Consider the following 13,557-nt stretch of genomic DNA (forward strand, 5'->3'; position numbering starts at 1 on the left):
GAAGTTAATTCACTCGATCAGGGTCAATGCAATATCAAGTGACTAGGTAAGATTGCAGCCGTTCCTTTGATGGATACGAAACCAAAAATCCAAAAAATAAAATTCCCTACACCACCCAGTACCAAAGAAAGGATGTAATAACTTAGTGGGGTTTACTTTCTGGCAACTTCTAAAAAGCTGTCACCAACTTTTGGCTCTCCTGTGACTCCAGTCTCCAGAGACCTTTATGATGTTATGATATTTTACGCTCTCTCCGAATCTCAGGATGACGATGACTTTCCCCGGGAAGAATTAACAACGTGGTGGGAATGTTGGATGAAGTTCTGACTCTGGTTAGACCCAAACTTCTGAGGCAGGAACAAGCTGTATTTCTTGGACAGTGCTGCTGTGCTCACATCCAGGAACACTGACATTTGGCTCTCCTGCTGTGTCAAGGCCAGATCTCCCACAGAATTTGGAATGATCTGGTCTGTGCTGACAGCAAGCATCCCAGTGAATGCGTGTACTCTCCTGGCTTCAGTCCAATTACAGAAGCTTAATCACGGGCCCCACAGGACAGAACTCTATGAGATTTGGGAAACCCATAATACATGAGTCTTGAAGCCTGACTCCCCCTTCCTGCCTTTCATCAAAGCCTTCCAGAATGACGTACTGTCAACAAAAGTCAACAGAACACTGTGTTATGACTTCCTATGATTAGTAGGTTATGGAAAGTGTGGACATGGGATTTCGGTTAGCCAGGAGTGTGCCCATACATTTCATTTATCCCCCTCTTGGCACCGGGGTCTCCAAGATGTTAATCCTCATGTTTTATTTTATAAATTTTACAGTCAAGACAGACCAATGCAACAAGCTCTACCTATGTGCTCTCCCTGTGGACTCAAGACTAGAGAGATAGATTGTTGGTTAATTACACACAAAACAATAAGCATCTAAACCCTACACAGAAGAGTGGCTGAAAACCCTATTTGATACTACTACTGCTACTACTAACGATAAACATTAGTAGTAGTAATGATGGTGATTATCGTCACTATAATAGCAGTTAACTCTGAAGACAATGTGCTAGGTATTTGACATGCACTATCTCATACAGTAGTTATGAATTGGTGCCATTGTTATTCCCATTTATATATGACGCTACAGATGTTTGGCAAAGTTACGTAATTTGCCAAGACTACAACGTTTATGAGAGTCAGGGATGGGAATGGAATCCAGTTATGTCTGCTCCAAACACTCTACTGCCCCTCATTGGTCATAGAATGCCACTCTTTTTTTTTTTTTTTTTTTTTTTTTTAAGATTTTATCTATTTATTTGACAGACAGAGATCACAAGTAGGCAGAGAAACAGGCAGAGAGAGAGGAGGAAGCAGGCTCTCTGCTGAGCAGAGAGCCCGATGTGGGGCTCGATCCCAGGACCCTGGGATCATGATCTGAGCCGAAGGCAGAGGCTTAACCCACTGAGCCACCCAGGCGCCCTGCCACTCTTACAAGGTAAGAGGTGAAGATTCCTCTTCCATCATTAAAATGCATCATCTCTAATGGGAATAACAGCACCTGTTCATTCTGGTTTCATCAAGCATTTGAAATCCTAGGGTTTTATTTCATCAAGGATTTTAAGGATGCCATGGGAACAAGAGAGCATCATAAACACCCCAAAACTATGAAGAAGATGGTAACACTTTCATGGACCAATGTAACACATATTTCCAATTACCTTAAAAGGGCCCATAATTTAATCAGCAGAGATGAACACACAAGTTAACCTAGCATTTATCTGCATGCTTTCCTAATGTTCCTCTCCTAAGTATTTAAAAACTGTCTCTAATTGGTAATAAAGGCACTCTTAAAACAGTCCAGAATTAAGACAGTTCTAGATCATGCCAAGTCAAGAAGCTTTCACTAGAACTCATTCTCCAGCCTTAAACTATGAATGGCAGCAGTCTGGTCAGCAAAATCGCTCTGTGTTTCTTTCCAAAGGACATACAAACGAATGGCTCTCTCTCACCTCTCCCCAGTTGCCATAAGCCCACTGAGGACAAGGGCCAGATTCACAGGCTCTCTGCTCATCAGGTTTTATCCTCTCCACGCAGTCATTTGCAGTGTATCCGTTTTCATCCTGACACACAACCACACGCCGCTGGGATCCACCAGCACAGGTACTGGAACACTGAACACATCAGACATTAGTCAGCAGGTTATCCCCACCTCCACCTGCAGCTTAGGGACACAAAAAGTGGCTGGTTGGAAGGTCAGAGGCAAATGTGACAGAATGCACTCTCAGGTCATCCAGACAATGGACAGAAAGCAAGCACAAGAACTTCCCTTCTGTGGGGCTTTCTCCTGCATATGCCTTCTAAACCCCTGGACGGTAGAAATAGGGCTTCTCCCTTCCGCAAATTAGGACCTCGGTAGGTGTTCAAAAGATTCCCCCATGAATGATAATGTCTTGTGACTTCCAAAGCAGTCCCATTTATTGTCTTCCTTTAACGCCTTTGCATCCCTGAGAATGATGGACACCATAGTCTATGAGAAACACTTTTCTTTTCAAAATCCAAGTGCTTATTTAGATCCAACAATTGACTGCCCTTTCAACACAGAGGTCAAATCACCTGCTTAACGACACACCAGTTATTGAATTGGAGCCTCCATATCAACTCATTCAATTACCCAAAGCATCATGGAATGTCACTTAGACATCATTTCCTCACAGGGAATGTTCCAGTCTCTCCCTTCACAACAGCCCTGACTTCAGTGGGTGATGGCAGCAAGATGTGTTTTTTAATTTATTTTTCCACTTCCACAAGGACCTTAATTGGATTCCATATTGACAAGCCTCTCTTCAGGGGTACTTTCTGTCTACTGTTCTCTCTCATGGTTGTCACTGAATTATGTTTGCATTTCAGCTAATTTCCCACACGAGCTTGTCATAGTTCTCTTATTTATCTACATCTTGAGTGTTTTTTTTTTTCTTTCCACAGTGCTCTTATCTTTTCAAAACCAATGTGTTTGCTAGTATCCTCCACTCTGACCCTTAACTTGTAAAATCAGTTTGCCTATTAAAAAAAACCAACTAGTCCTCAAAGCAGTGCAATTTCCATGAGTTATTTATCAAGCCTCCAACCACACTGGCAACTTTTTTTTTTTTTTTTTTTTTTAAGTTCTAGGTTCTGATGGCAGATTTGTGCTTTTTAGGAACCCCAGCTCAAACCAGGGTTACTTCAAAATACCTGCAAACAATGCTTCCTGCTGGTCAGCTTTTTCCAAATAAAGCTGTGAATTTATTTTTGGGCTTACTGCTTTGGACCGAAGCTCAATTTCTCTGCCTATACTGGACAAATTATGTGTTACTTTGAAATACATTGGGTTTAATTTTAAAATGTTGAACAGGAAATCAGATTTACGACTTCTCTCTGAGAAAACACTTAGGCAATTTCTGATTTATAAAAATTTCATCTCCATTCCCCGAGGATTCTGATATAATGACTCTGAACTTGAACACACTTGTTTTCTCTTTTTAAACAACTTGGGACATCACAGAAAGCACAGCATTATTATCTTAATTGACTTTGGGGACCAGAATGTATAATGTTAGGAAGGAACTTCCATATTGTAAGTACATCTGTAATATATATTTTGGCCCTTGAATTTTTCCCTTGATAACACAATCTTGGATCATTCTTTTACTACCTTACCTGTGAGCATTACTGCCTCAATGAAACGGTAAGCTCCTTGAAGGAGGGGTCAATGTCATTACCTGTGTTTCTGTTTAGCTCTCATAGCACCAGTCCCAGGTTATGTACACCACGGCCTGTCCAATTAAAGTCAGTGGAAACAACAGCTCCATAAGCCACAAGCTACCCTCCCTCCAATATGGCTGACTGGAGCAAAGCTGGTCACCTGATGGAAGGACAACCAATCCACCCAGTGACCAATCAGATGTTTCCTACTGAAAATCTGACCAAAGAGGTGGAGAGAGTGCTTAGCTGGGGCCAAGGAACTACACTGTACAATCTTGAACTATCTGAACTCAGGGCCTGTTTGGGTCTTTATGATCCCGTGGACAAGTTAAGTATTGTACATAATTTTTCTCCAGGTTTAATTTGGCCATTTTTTTTTAAAAAAAATTAGCAGGGATTCTTAGTTCTATTCCATGTTACAGAATTTCACTTTTGACTTCGTTAATAATCTGCCTGTCTTTTTTTTTTTTTTTTTAAAGACTTTATTTTTTTTATTTCAGTGACAGGGAGAGAGAGAATCTGAAGCAGGCTCTGCACTGAGCACAGAGCCCAACACTGGCTCGATCCCACCACTGCGAGATCATGACCTGAGCCAAAACCAAGAGTCAGGTGCTTAACCAAATGCGTCACCTAGGCACCCTGCTGCAATCTAACTGTCCTTTTAAGAGGACATATTTCCCTAGGTAAACATTTCTCCGAATAAAACCTGCACCCATCATTCACATGGGCCAGAGTAAGAAGGAACAGTCTTGGCAGGAACAAGAGGTGAGGAACATCTGTTTTTATTACTTGCCTAGCATACTTCCCCTCATATCTGGAACCCCAATTCTCCTTAAAGGGACCATTTCTTCTCCAATGGATGTCATCTTGGTGGGACTACCTATTAAAATACACTGCCCCTCCCGGTCAGGGAGTGGGCAGGTAGAACAAGCTGGGTCTATGAGACTTTTCCTGAGAATTTGAATCCTGAGCAGGGTAGATGAGAGTTAAAAGGGATTTATTAAGACAGAAATTCCCTACAGCAATTTTCCTCTAATTTCTGCTCCGTCTAGAGAGGGGTTGGCAAGATACAGCATGAAGGCCAAATATGACCTACTACCTGTTTGATAAATAAAGTTTTATTGGAACATAGTCATGCCCCCTCGTTTATGTATTGCCTATTCCTGCTTTTGTGCTCCAACAGCAGAGCTGGTTAGTTGTGACAGAGACTATAAGATCCACATAACAGAAAAGACTATCTGGTCCTTTGCAAAAAAGATTTGCCAACCGCTGAGCGAGATCTCTGGGGATGCTTTGCCCTCTGTCTCTACCGGGGCCGCATGAAAAATGCTGTTTGTTTTATTTTCACTTGAGGCAGCTGTTTTTCTTTTGTTCACAACCAGAGACTCCTAATTGGTAACAAGGGAGACAGCCTCACACAGGGTTCAGGTTTATGCAGAAATGTACTATCAAATGAGGTTTTGATGCCGGGATCCACTGAAAACATTAGATTCCCATCCCTCAGTGTTTATGATTCTTTGCTGCCTTTCCGGCCATGGAAAGCAGGGAGAATCACATAGTTTGTGTACTACACCAAGCAAAGATGCATGTACATTCCACACACTCCTGGGAGCAGGTCAGGCACAGCAAGCTAGAGCTGAAAAAAAATCACATTGTCCATCTTCAGCCTCACTTAACTTAGAAAAAAAAAAAATCCCCAAACAAAAAACAGGCACAACAAGGCAAAGAATGGTATTGCCCATTGCTGCAAAAAGGTTACTTAATCCTCCCTAATTGGGAACACTGCCCAAGGGCAGAATCATTCAATTCTGAAAGAATGCATCGTCTCCAAATGTACTCCTAAGTAAGAATAGCTTTGAATTTTTTCTTTTTAAGGAGTTCTAGTGCTATCATTAGAATACATATGTGAGTTTTGAAATTTTTCAACCAGAGATATTGCGGGACCACTCAGTGATTACCTCCACTGATCACCCTTTAACTTCTCTGAACCCAAATTTCTTTTACCTCAGGCAAAGGAAGCCTTAAAGTTGGAGAGCAAGAAAGAAGAGTGGGAGCGAAGGTCCTGGGCAATGGAGCAGATGTCCTCCTGCCTACAACCAGTGCTTTTTGTGAGTCAAAATGCTCAGTGGCTAATCAGTATTCAGGAGAAAGGAAATCTCATTTACTGAAACATAACCATGGTAGGAGGCAGTTTCCTTCTAATGCTTTTTGGTTCAGAAATAATGAAGCACCATTAGTGTTATGAGAAGGAAACTATGAGTAAACAATTAAAATGAAGACCCCAGCGTGATTACTGGACACCTTCTAATTCCCCACACCTCGAGAGGGTCCCTTGATACCTTACCCCTTCTGCCATTCCATTAGACACGGTCCAGTATTCCACATAAGAAAGATTTGGGGGTAAATTATTCAGTAAAAAACCCAAAAAGATTCTAAGATCCTATTCTAAGATCCTATTCTCCCTGTGACTATTAAATATCTTTCAAGATCTTCCTAATGTGAAGGACAATGATAAGAATAATGAGGAAGTTCTCACTCTGGGGAGGGATGGGTGGGGGATGGGCAGTGTGCAAAGGACTTGACTGCTGTCATCACATTTATTTCTTACCACAACCCAGAAATGCTGGAATTACTGTTTACTTTGTTTTACAGACGAGGAACCTGAGGCCCATGGAGAATAGGGGACCCACTGAAGACTTCAAAATTTGAAGTCTTCAAAATCTGAGTCTTTGACTTCAAGTCATCTTCACTTGGAGGCTGTGCCATTGGCCATCAGGCATGGTACTTCTACCCCAAGCACAGAATTATCTAGACTAGTGTGGCCCCCACTCCAGGGCAATGAACCACTACTACAAATTACACAGCAACTGTGCCACTTTGAGACTCTGCTCACCTGGAAAATAGCAAGAAGGAAAATGACCTTCCTAAGAGCTCCCTTTCAGAAAACTTCCTCGGTCCTTTTAATTTCCTTACGGGTAGGAGCTGCCTGTGGCTCTAGCCTCTGGGATTCCTCTTTATGTCATCACGGTCTTCCCAGCACCGCCTCAGAGTCATGGAATCTTCTGGGCCAGCTGGGACATACTCCTTCCATCCAGGTCAGGTAGCTTATAACAGACACTATCGGGGGACGCCTTTTCAGGGACTGCAATGAACCCATGATGGTTCACCCAAAACAGATGAAAACATACAATACCAATCCCTTGTGAGAAGAAAAGGTGCTTCTAATCTGTTTGCTCCCAAAGCTGAAAGTGTGGAAGAGAAGAAAGCCAAGTAGAGAGAGAGACGTCAGGGAATACTCACTGCTCCCCAGGGGCCAGTCCTCCACTGGTTTCCCCCGAGCACATGGGTGCGGCTGGGCCCGGCGCTCCGGGGACGGGAATCCTCATGGTGGAAGGGGTGCTGAGCGAGACCACTGTCTGGGGTCCGCTGAGGGCACGGCGATGTGGAACAGTCCTGGTCGGTTTCTGGGATGTAATCTGGGTCACACTCACTCTGATCAATCACGTGGTCACTGTAGTTGACACATACCACTTGCCGGGTGGCCCTGCCTTGCCCACACGTCACGGAGCACTACGTTGAACATCCAGAAAGAGAAAGGATTGGTCACTGGCAGTCACAAACCCACCCATGTGCATTTTCTGTGAACGGCCCGCTGCTCACCCTGCTGCTCAGGCCCCCAACCTTGGCGCCATCCTTACCTGCTCCCTTGTCTTTCCACCCTCCAGCCATTTCACTGAGAAACTGTCTGCTCGGGAGTCACTCTACACCCCCAATCCAGCCACTTCTCGTCATCGTCACGGTTACCTGCCCCGGCCCGGGCTACGGCAGTGGCTTTTTCAGCTGGGATCCTGCTCACAATCTGGACACCCTCTCCCCCAGCCCAAGTCTGTTGTATCACAAACCATGGCCCTTACAAATGAAAGATCAGGCCGTTCTCTCCAGTGACTTCCTAATTCACTCTGAATCATGTCCGAAGTCCTCATCTTGGCCTGGAAGGAAGGCCATCTCCTTGACCCATCTCCTGTCACTCTCCACACACAGCACTTTAGCTAAACTGGGATTACAGATGTTCCTTGAATATGCCCAGAACTCCTTGCTCAGGATCTTTGCACCGGCTGTACCTTTTCCTCTACAACACAGACGTCCATTAGACAATACTCCTTCACTTTATTCAAGTCTTGCTCAATATACTATTTGGCCTTCTATGTCCACCCAGTCTGGAAGCACATCCCAGCTTTCCCTATGCCCTGATTCTCCTTGACATTTTCCTAGTACTTGTCAGTGTTTGTTGCTGTATATAGATATTTCTTTATTTGTTCATTGATTGGAACCTCCATCAGAATGATCTCTATGAAGGCCAGAGCTTTATTATTTGCTGCTCATTGCTTTTTCTATACTAAGCTTTTACAAATATTTGGTGCACAGACAGATGTATTTAATGGATGGATGGATGGATGGACAGACTGAAAGCTCAAGGCAGGAGAGTGAGATTATCTACCATTTATTGAGCATCTACTTAGTACTAAGCATTTAACAAAGGTAATCTCAAATAATACTTACAACAATCTTGTAAGGTAGGTATTCTTCTTTGGTCTTTTAAGAGAAGAAATTGGGCTCAAAAACTTTAAGCAAACTGCTCAAGGTCATACGGCCAGTAAATGTCAGGATCCAGATTTTTACTTGGCTCTCTTTGACTCTACTCAAATTTCATACATACGTCATGATATTTATTGAGCTATTAATTCTCTGTTTTCCTTAGGGCTTCTTTTCACCTATCCTAAGCTTTGTATTTCCTGGGCTCTGGGATTTTTGCAAGGCAGAAAGCAGGAACTGCCTGAAGACAAAGGTTTTCCTTTTCTTTCTTTCTTTCTTTCTTTCTCTCTTTCTTTCTTTTAAGATTTTATTTATTTATTTGAAAGAGAAAGAGAGCGATGGAGCGTGAAGGCAAGCAGAAGGAGAGGGGCAAGCAGATGCCACGCTGAGTGCAGAGCCCCACACAGGGCTCCACTCCACGACCCTGAGATCATGACCTGAGTGGAAATCAAGTTAGATGCATAACTGACTAAGTCACCCAGGTGCTCTGAGAAGGGTTCTTCTACTTTTTTTTTTTTTTCCTAAGGTTCTTCTACTTTTATAGAAACCCGCTGATGGTGCCTGGTGTGCAGAGGAGGCTGAGCCCATGGTACTAAGTGAGGATTCCCACTTTCCACTCTGGACAGGGAAGCCAAGAGCCACTGGATTTCAAGAAACTGAGGTTACTGGAGGCATCCAGACTCCAGGCAAGAGGACCTCTCCTTACTCCCTTCTTCTCTCTGGCATTTGTAGTCCACCACCAGCCTCTTACATTCTCAATGTGACTCAATTAACACAAGGTTTTCCAGTCAACCCAACAGGATGGGGCAAATGAAACTGCCCACTGATTTACACACCTTCACAGCATCCATTCCTTGCACATCTGGTTAAGATTCATACCATCTGTACATACATGAGGCAAAATAATTTAAATCACAGACTAAGTCCAATTGTAAAATAATACCCATTGACATGTGGGACCTGTCCCTAGTCATCCTCTTATGGTTCCCCCAGTCATTTCCCAATTCTAAAAGAATCCACTCGCTTACAGGGCTCCAGTCCAAAGCTTTCCACCGTCCACAGGGGGTCACAGAACATTCTTCCTTTGCCACCGGTCTGGGCAGGGTCACACAGGCGCTCTCGTCAGCCACAGAGCCGTCCTCATCCCGGCAGCTGACGTATCTCATCCGAGTACCTTTTCCACAAGTGGCTGAGCACTAGGTGTTAAAATAAAATAATGTAGGTATGTTATTTGGAAACGCTGATTCACTGGACAATAACCTACTTCCTACAGTCACGTCAGAGAACCCCCGCCTCCCCTTTCACCCGCTCTATGTCTTCCATCTATTTCTTACTGGTGTCCAAGACCCAAATCGCCACTGGGTTCTTGGTGCACTGTGTGTACTCCTCCTTGTTTCCGGGACAGCAGGGGGAGGGTGACAAGATGGTAATTCGCAGTCCTAGATGGGGAAGGGGGACAAAAGCCAAAGTTACTGTGAAGTCCATGCACACTTTACTTGGCAAGGTGAATACAAATTTAAGGGCTAAGAATTCTAAGACCTCTGATTTCTGTGTGATTCGGGGCAAATCACAGGTCCTCTGTCAGCCCCCATGTTTTCATCTATAAAATGCGGCATAATCTGAGTCACTCTGAGCGTGCCCCGATATTTCCTGAATGATGTTTAATACAATAGTTATTTGCCTGTTCAAGTAGAAAGAGACAAAAATGTGGTAAAATGGCACCTAGGTAGGAAAAGAACAGGATATTGTTTTAAAATGATCAACTGTCAATTTTTAACAGCTCTGAACACCAAATCCTGTTCTCACATTTCAATTAATTTCCTAATCAGAATGTGCTCATCAGGAACTGGTGTTCTAAGTTTCCCTAAAGAGAACTCCCATGGTGCTGATGAAATCTAGATCAAATCCAGATCCAAGGGCTGTAGTCATGATGCCAATGCCTGAAACGGATAGGACCCTCCTTGATCACTCGGAGGAAATCACTACAGTGAGCTGAGGTTATCTGCTATAAATAACATTTTCAGATTTATAAATGGGAAAACAGAAATGAGTACTTGCTCACAATTCAGAAAATATTCTTTGAGTAAGTATGTATCCGTTAAATGCTTGAGATGTCCAGGCATGGCGCAATGTGTGGTGACCTCAGTGCTCAGCTCAGTATCAGGGAGCTTCCAAACCGAAGGGGGAAATTCTATTTCTTGGCTCGAGACCTTGCCTATTCTTCTGCCTACGGTCCAAAGAAAACCACAGGCTACTTTTCCCATGGTGAAGAAATTGTCCATATGCTTCAACTGCAGGAGCTGCCCTATACTCCTTCAGATCTTACGGAACAATTCAGAGAGAAATGTGTATTTTGAAGCTCTAAGGGAGTTGCTAAGTCTTCACCTTGTGACCGTGTAATAGCTAACATTTCACAGGCATTTAGCGTGTGGTTTAGAATATGTCAGTGATGTAAAAAAAAAAAAAAAAAGATGCACAAGTCACAAGTGGCGTTTGTCATTCATCAATTACAACATGAACAACAATGCTGTATTCATTTACTTTTTGACACTCTTAGTCCATTGTTAACAACACACACGGAAATGTGCTCAGAACAGAAGCAGGACACTGGCCAGATGGGGCCGCAGGACATGAGCTCTGGGCATGGTCAAGGTTCAAATCCTGTCTTTGGAAGTCAGAAAAACTGATTTACAAACCCAAGTCTTCTCCTTACACAGTCTCTTAGTCTCTTTGCATAAATGATGCTAAAATCCATACCCACGAAGAGGAAGGTGCTGGTAGTGATTGCCAACTGGCTCTCTTGAGAAAAAAGGTGTATGTGTGTGTATTTGTAGAAATGTATTTATACACACACACACACACACACACACATTACAGGCACATGTTATGTCTATCCTGGTATTTAGATATTTGTTTGCTTATAAATTTTACTGATATAAAATTTTACTGCTATATATGCTACACAGTTTACATATAACAATAATATCTACAATTCTTCCTTTAAAATTCCACACGGTCAATTGAGTCTCGCAGAATACTTCGGGTGATTTTTGTTGGATTCTTGGATCTATGGCCAAAAAATGGGTTGTAATCGCTGAATAAGTACAGTTCTGACATGAATGGGAGTTGATATTTTATGTTGAAGAGTAAGGTGACAGGGAAACGATCAAGATCGATGTCAGAACTCCATTCATTTACCAGTGACCTGAGTGACTCCTGTGCCGAAGCAGACAATGATTTCCAAATGCCAGAAGGATATTTCCTTCATTTGATGTGTTATTTACAATGTGACAGCCCTGGACGTGAGACTCTTTGAGGCATAACGTAGATTCTGCGAAATCTTTATTATTATTATTTTCTCCATCACTTTCTGAAGTCTAAAAAAAAAATAATTTAAATCTAGAATTACAGCATTTGCTGATTTCTGTGGTGTACACACTACCATAATAGCTGGTCAACATGAGGACCACGAAGTCAGACTCGGGAAGAGATGTGCACTAGCTCACCATTATTCAGTATTTCCACCTTACAGATACAAATGTACGTGTAAATCACCACAGGAGCACAGAGAATAGCAAAATGGAGTAAAGCAAAGAGAGTGACAGGTAAGGCTGGCGTGCTTAATCAGCTTTGTTTTGAATACCATCTATTTAATCATAGGTTTATATTTTCCATTTTAATAATGCTTCTGTTTAGCAACCAGCTTGCCCAATTCCTGAGAATTTAGCAATGAGCTCTTGTGAGCTGGTGCAGAGTTGCTCCAACACATAACACTATCTGCTACACCCGGCATTGAAGTCACTTACTTAAAAAAAAGTCTGAGTTCAAGAATACAGAACCAAACGATCAACAGTTGCTAGCCAATAAAATAATCAGAATCCAACGTACATATACTTCAAAGAACCAGAGAAGAATGATCCTGGTACATAAAGTATTCGATTCAAAATGCAGCAGATAGGTACATCTGGACCACTTAGTTAATTAGCCGGTGGCTCTACCTACACACTTATATATGGAAGGACTTCAACTGTGGCTGAACCATGGGGAAGGGCCAGCATTTTGGTGCCCAAAGCCAAGCCCTGAGCTGGACAAAGGAGACTTACCTGGGTATCAGTAGGTCTAGTTGCTGCATTGCAGTCATTGTCATCTACCACAGACATGTAAGTCCCAATGATGCATTTCACTGCTCTTAGCTGGTATCCCTGTCCACAAGTGACACTGCACTGAGGGAAAGAAACACAACAGAAGGTATGCACATTTCAGCAAATTTTATAAGAAAAAAATTTTCCATCATAGTGGAACAGAGGGCTGGCACCCAGAGAAATTAAGAAAGCAACCAGCTTTGCACAAATCATATTCATCAATTACCACTTAGATACTTGGAATTATTTCTACCTCCCACTGGAATTTTATTTGCAGGAGTTCAACTCCTTGACTGTGACTCGATACATCCCTAATTTCAAAACTTACTACAAAGCTACAGTGATCGAAACAAAATAGAATAGAATTGAGTCCAGCAATAAACCCATACATCTATGGCCGAATGGTTTCCAATAAATTCGCAGCCACACAATGGGGAAAAGAATAATCTTTTTAATGAATGGTCATGGCACAAGTGGCTATCTATATGCAAAAGCATGAAGGTGAAGTCCTAACTCACACTGTACATAAAAATTAACCCCAAATAGATCAAAGACCTCAACGTAAGAGCTAAAACTATAAAACGCTGAGAGGGAAAGATTATCTAAAGGCTTTGTGATGTGGAATTTAGTAATGATCTCTTGGATATTAGCATATCCAAGCACAGGCAAAAGAAAAAAATGGGTAAGTTGTATTTTATCACAATTTGTGATAATGGACACCATGTGCAGACTAGAAAGGCAACCTACCACAGGACTGGAGAAAATATTTGCAAGTCAAATATCTGATAAAGGGTTGAAAACCACAATATACAGAACGGCTATAATTCAACAGCAAAAAGCAAACTTCATTAAAGAATAGGAAAAGACGCACTGTTAAACTGTATGTTTAAGGAGCACATGGGTGGCTCAGGAGGTTGAGCTGGCTCTTGATTTTTGCTCGGGTCATGATCTCAGGTCGTGATCCTGGGTCGTGGGATCAAGCCCAGTGGGGGGCTCTGCATTCAGTGTGGAATGTGATTGTCCCCCTCCCTCTCTTACTCTCCCTCTGACCCTCTCCCTGCTCTCTCTCTAAAGTGGATAGG

The 13,557-nt window shown here is 42.6% G+C and overlaps 1 protein-coding gene and 1 long non-coding RNA gene across 11 annotated transcripts in view; one reads left to right on the forward strand and one right to left on the reverse strand.

Moving 5' to 3' along the window:
- LOC132011477 (uncharacterized) overlaps nt 1–7,025 on the forward strand; it is a 36,289-nt gene extending 29,264 nt beyond the window's left edge. For 4 of the 6 annotated variants that reach the window (XR_009402390.1, XR_009402388.1, XR_009402385.1 and 1 more), the window contains 2 exons: nt 4,241–4,505; nt 5,750–5,941. This is a non-coding gene — a long non-coding RNA (uncharacterized LOC132011477). Of the gene's footprint in view, nt 1–4,240; nt 4,506–5,749; nt 5,942–6,392 lie in introns of those variants that run through there. The other 2 variants (XR_009402386.1, XR_009402387.1) reach the window with 2 other exon arrangements.
- ADAMTS9 (ADAM metallopeptidase with thrombospondin type 1 motif 9) overlaps nt 1–13,557 on the reverse strand; it is a 164,252-nt gene that overhangs the window by 74,711 nt on the left and 75,984 nt on the right. For all 5 annotated transcript variants that reach the window (XM_059390103.1, XM_059390104.1, XM_059390099.1 and 2 more), the window contains exons 23-27: nt 12,437–12,556; nt 9,668–9,772; nt 9,362–9,529; nt 7,041–7,310; nt 2,009–2,170 (exon numbers count right to left, since the gene is read on the reverse strand). In XM_059390103.1, the coding sequence (XP_059246086.1) occupies nt 2,009–2,170; nt 7,041–7,310; nt 9,362–9,529; nt 9,668–9,772; nt 12,437–12,556 (825 nt within the window). The remainder of the gene's footprint in view (nt 1–2,008; nt 2,171–7,040; nt 7,311–9,361; nt 9,530–9,667; nt 9,773–12,436; nt 12,557–13,557) is intronic.

This window comes from Mustela nigripes, chromosome 2 (assembly GCF_022355385.1).
Source record: "Mustela nigripes isolate SB6536 chromosome 2, MUSNIG.SB6536, whole genome shotgun sequence".
Taxonomy (NCBI): Eukaryota; Metazoa; Chordata; class Mammalia; order Carnivora; family Mustelidae; genus Mustela; species Mustela nigripes.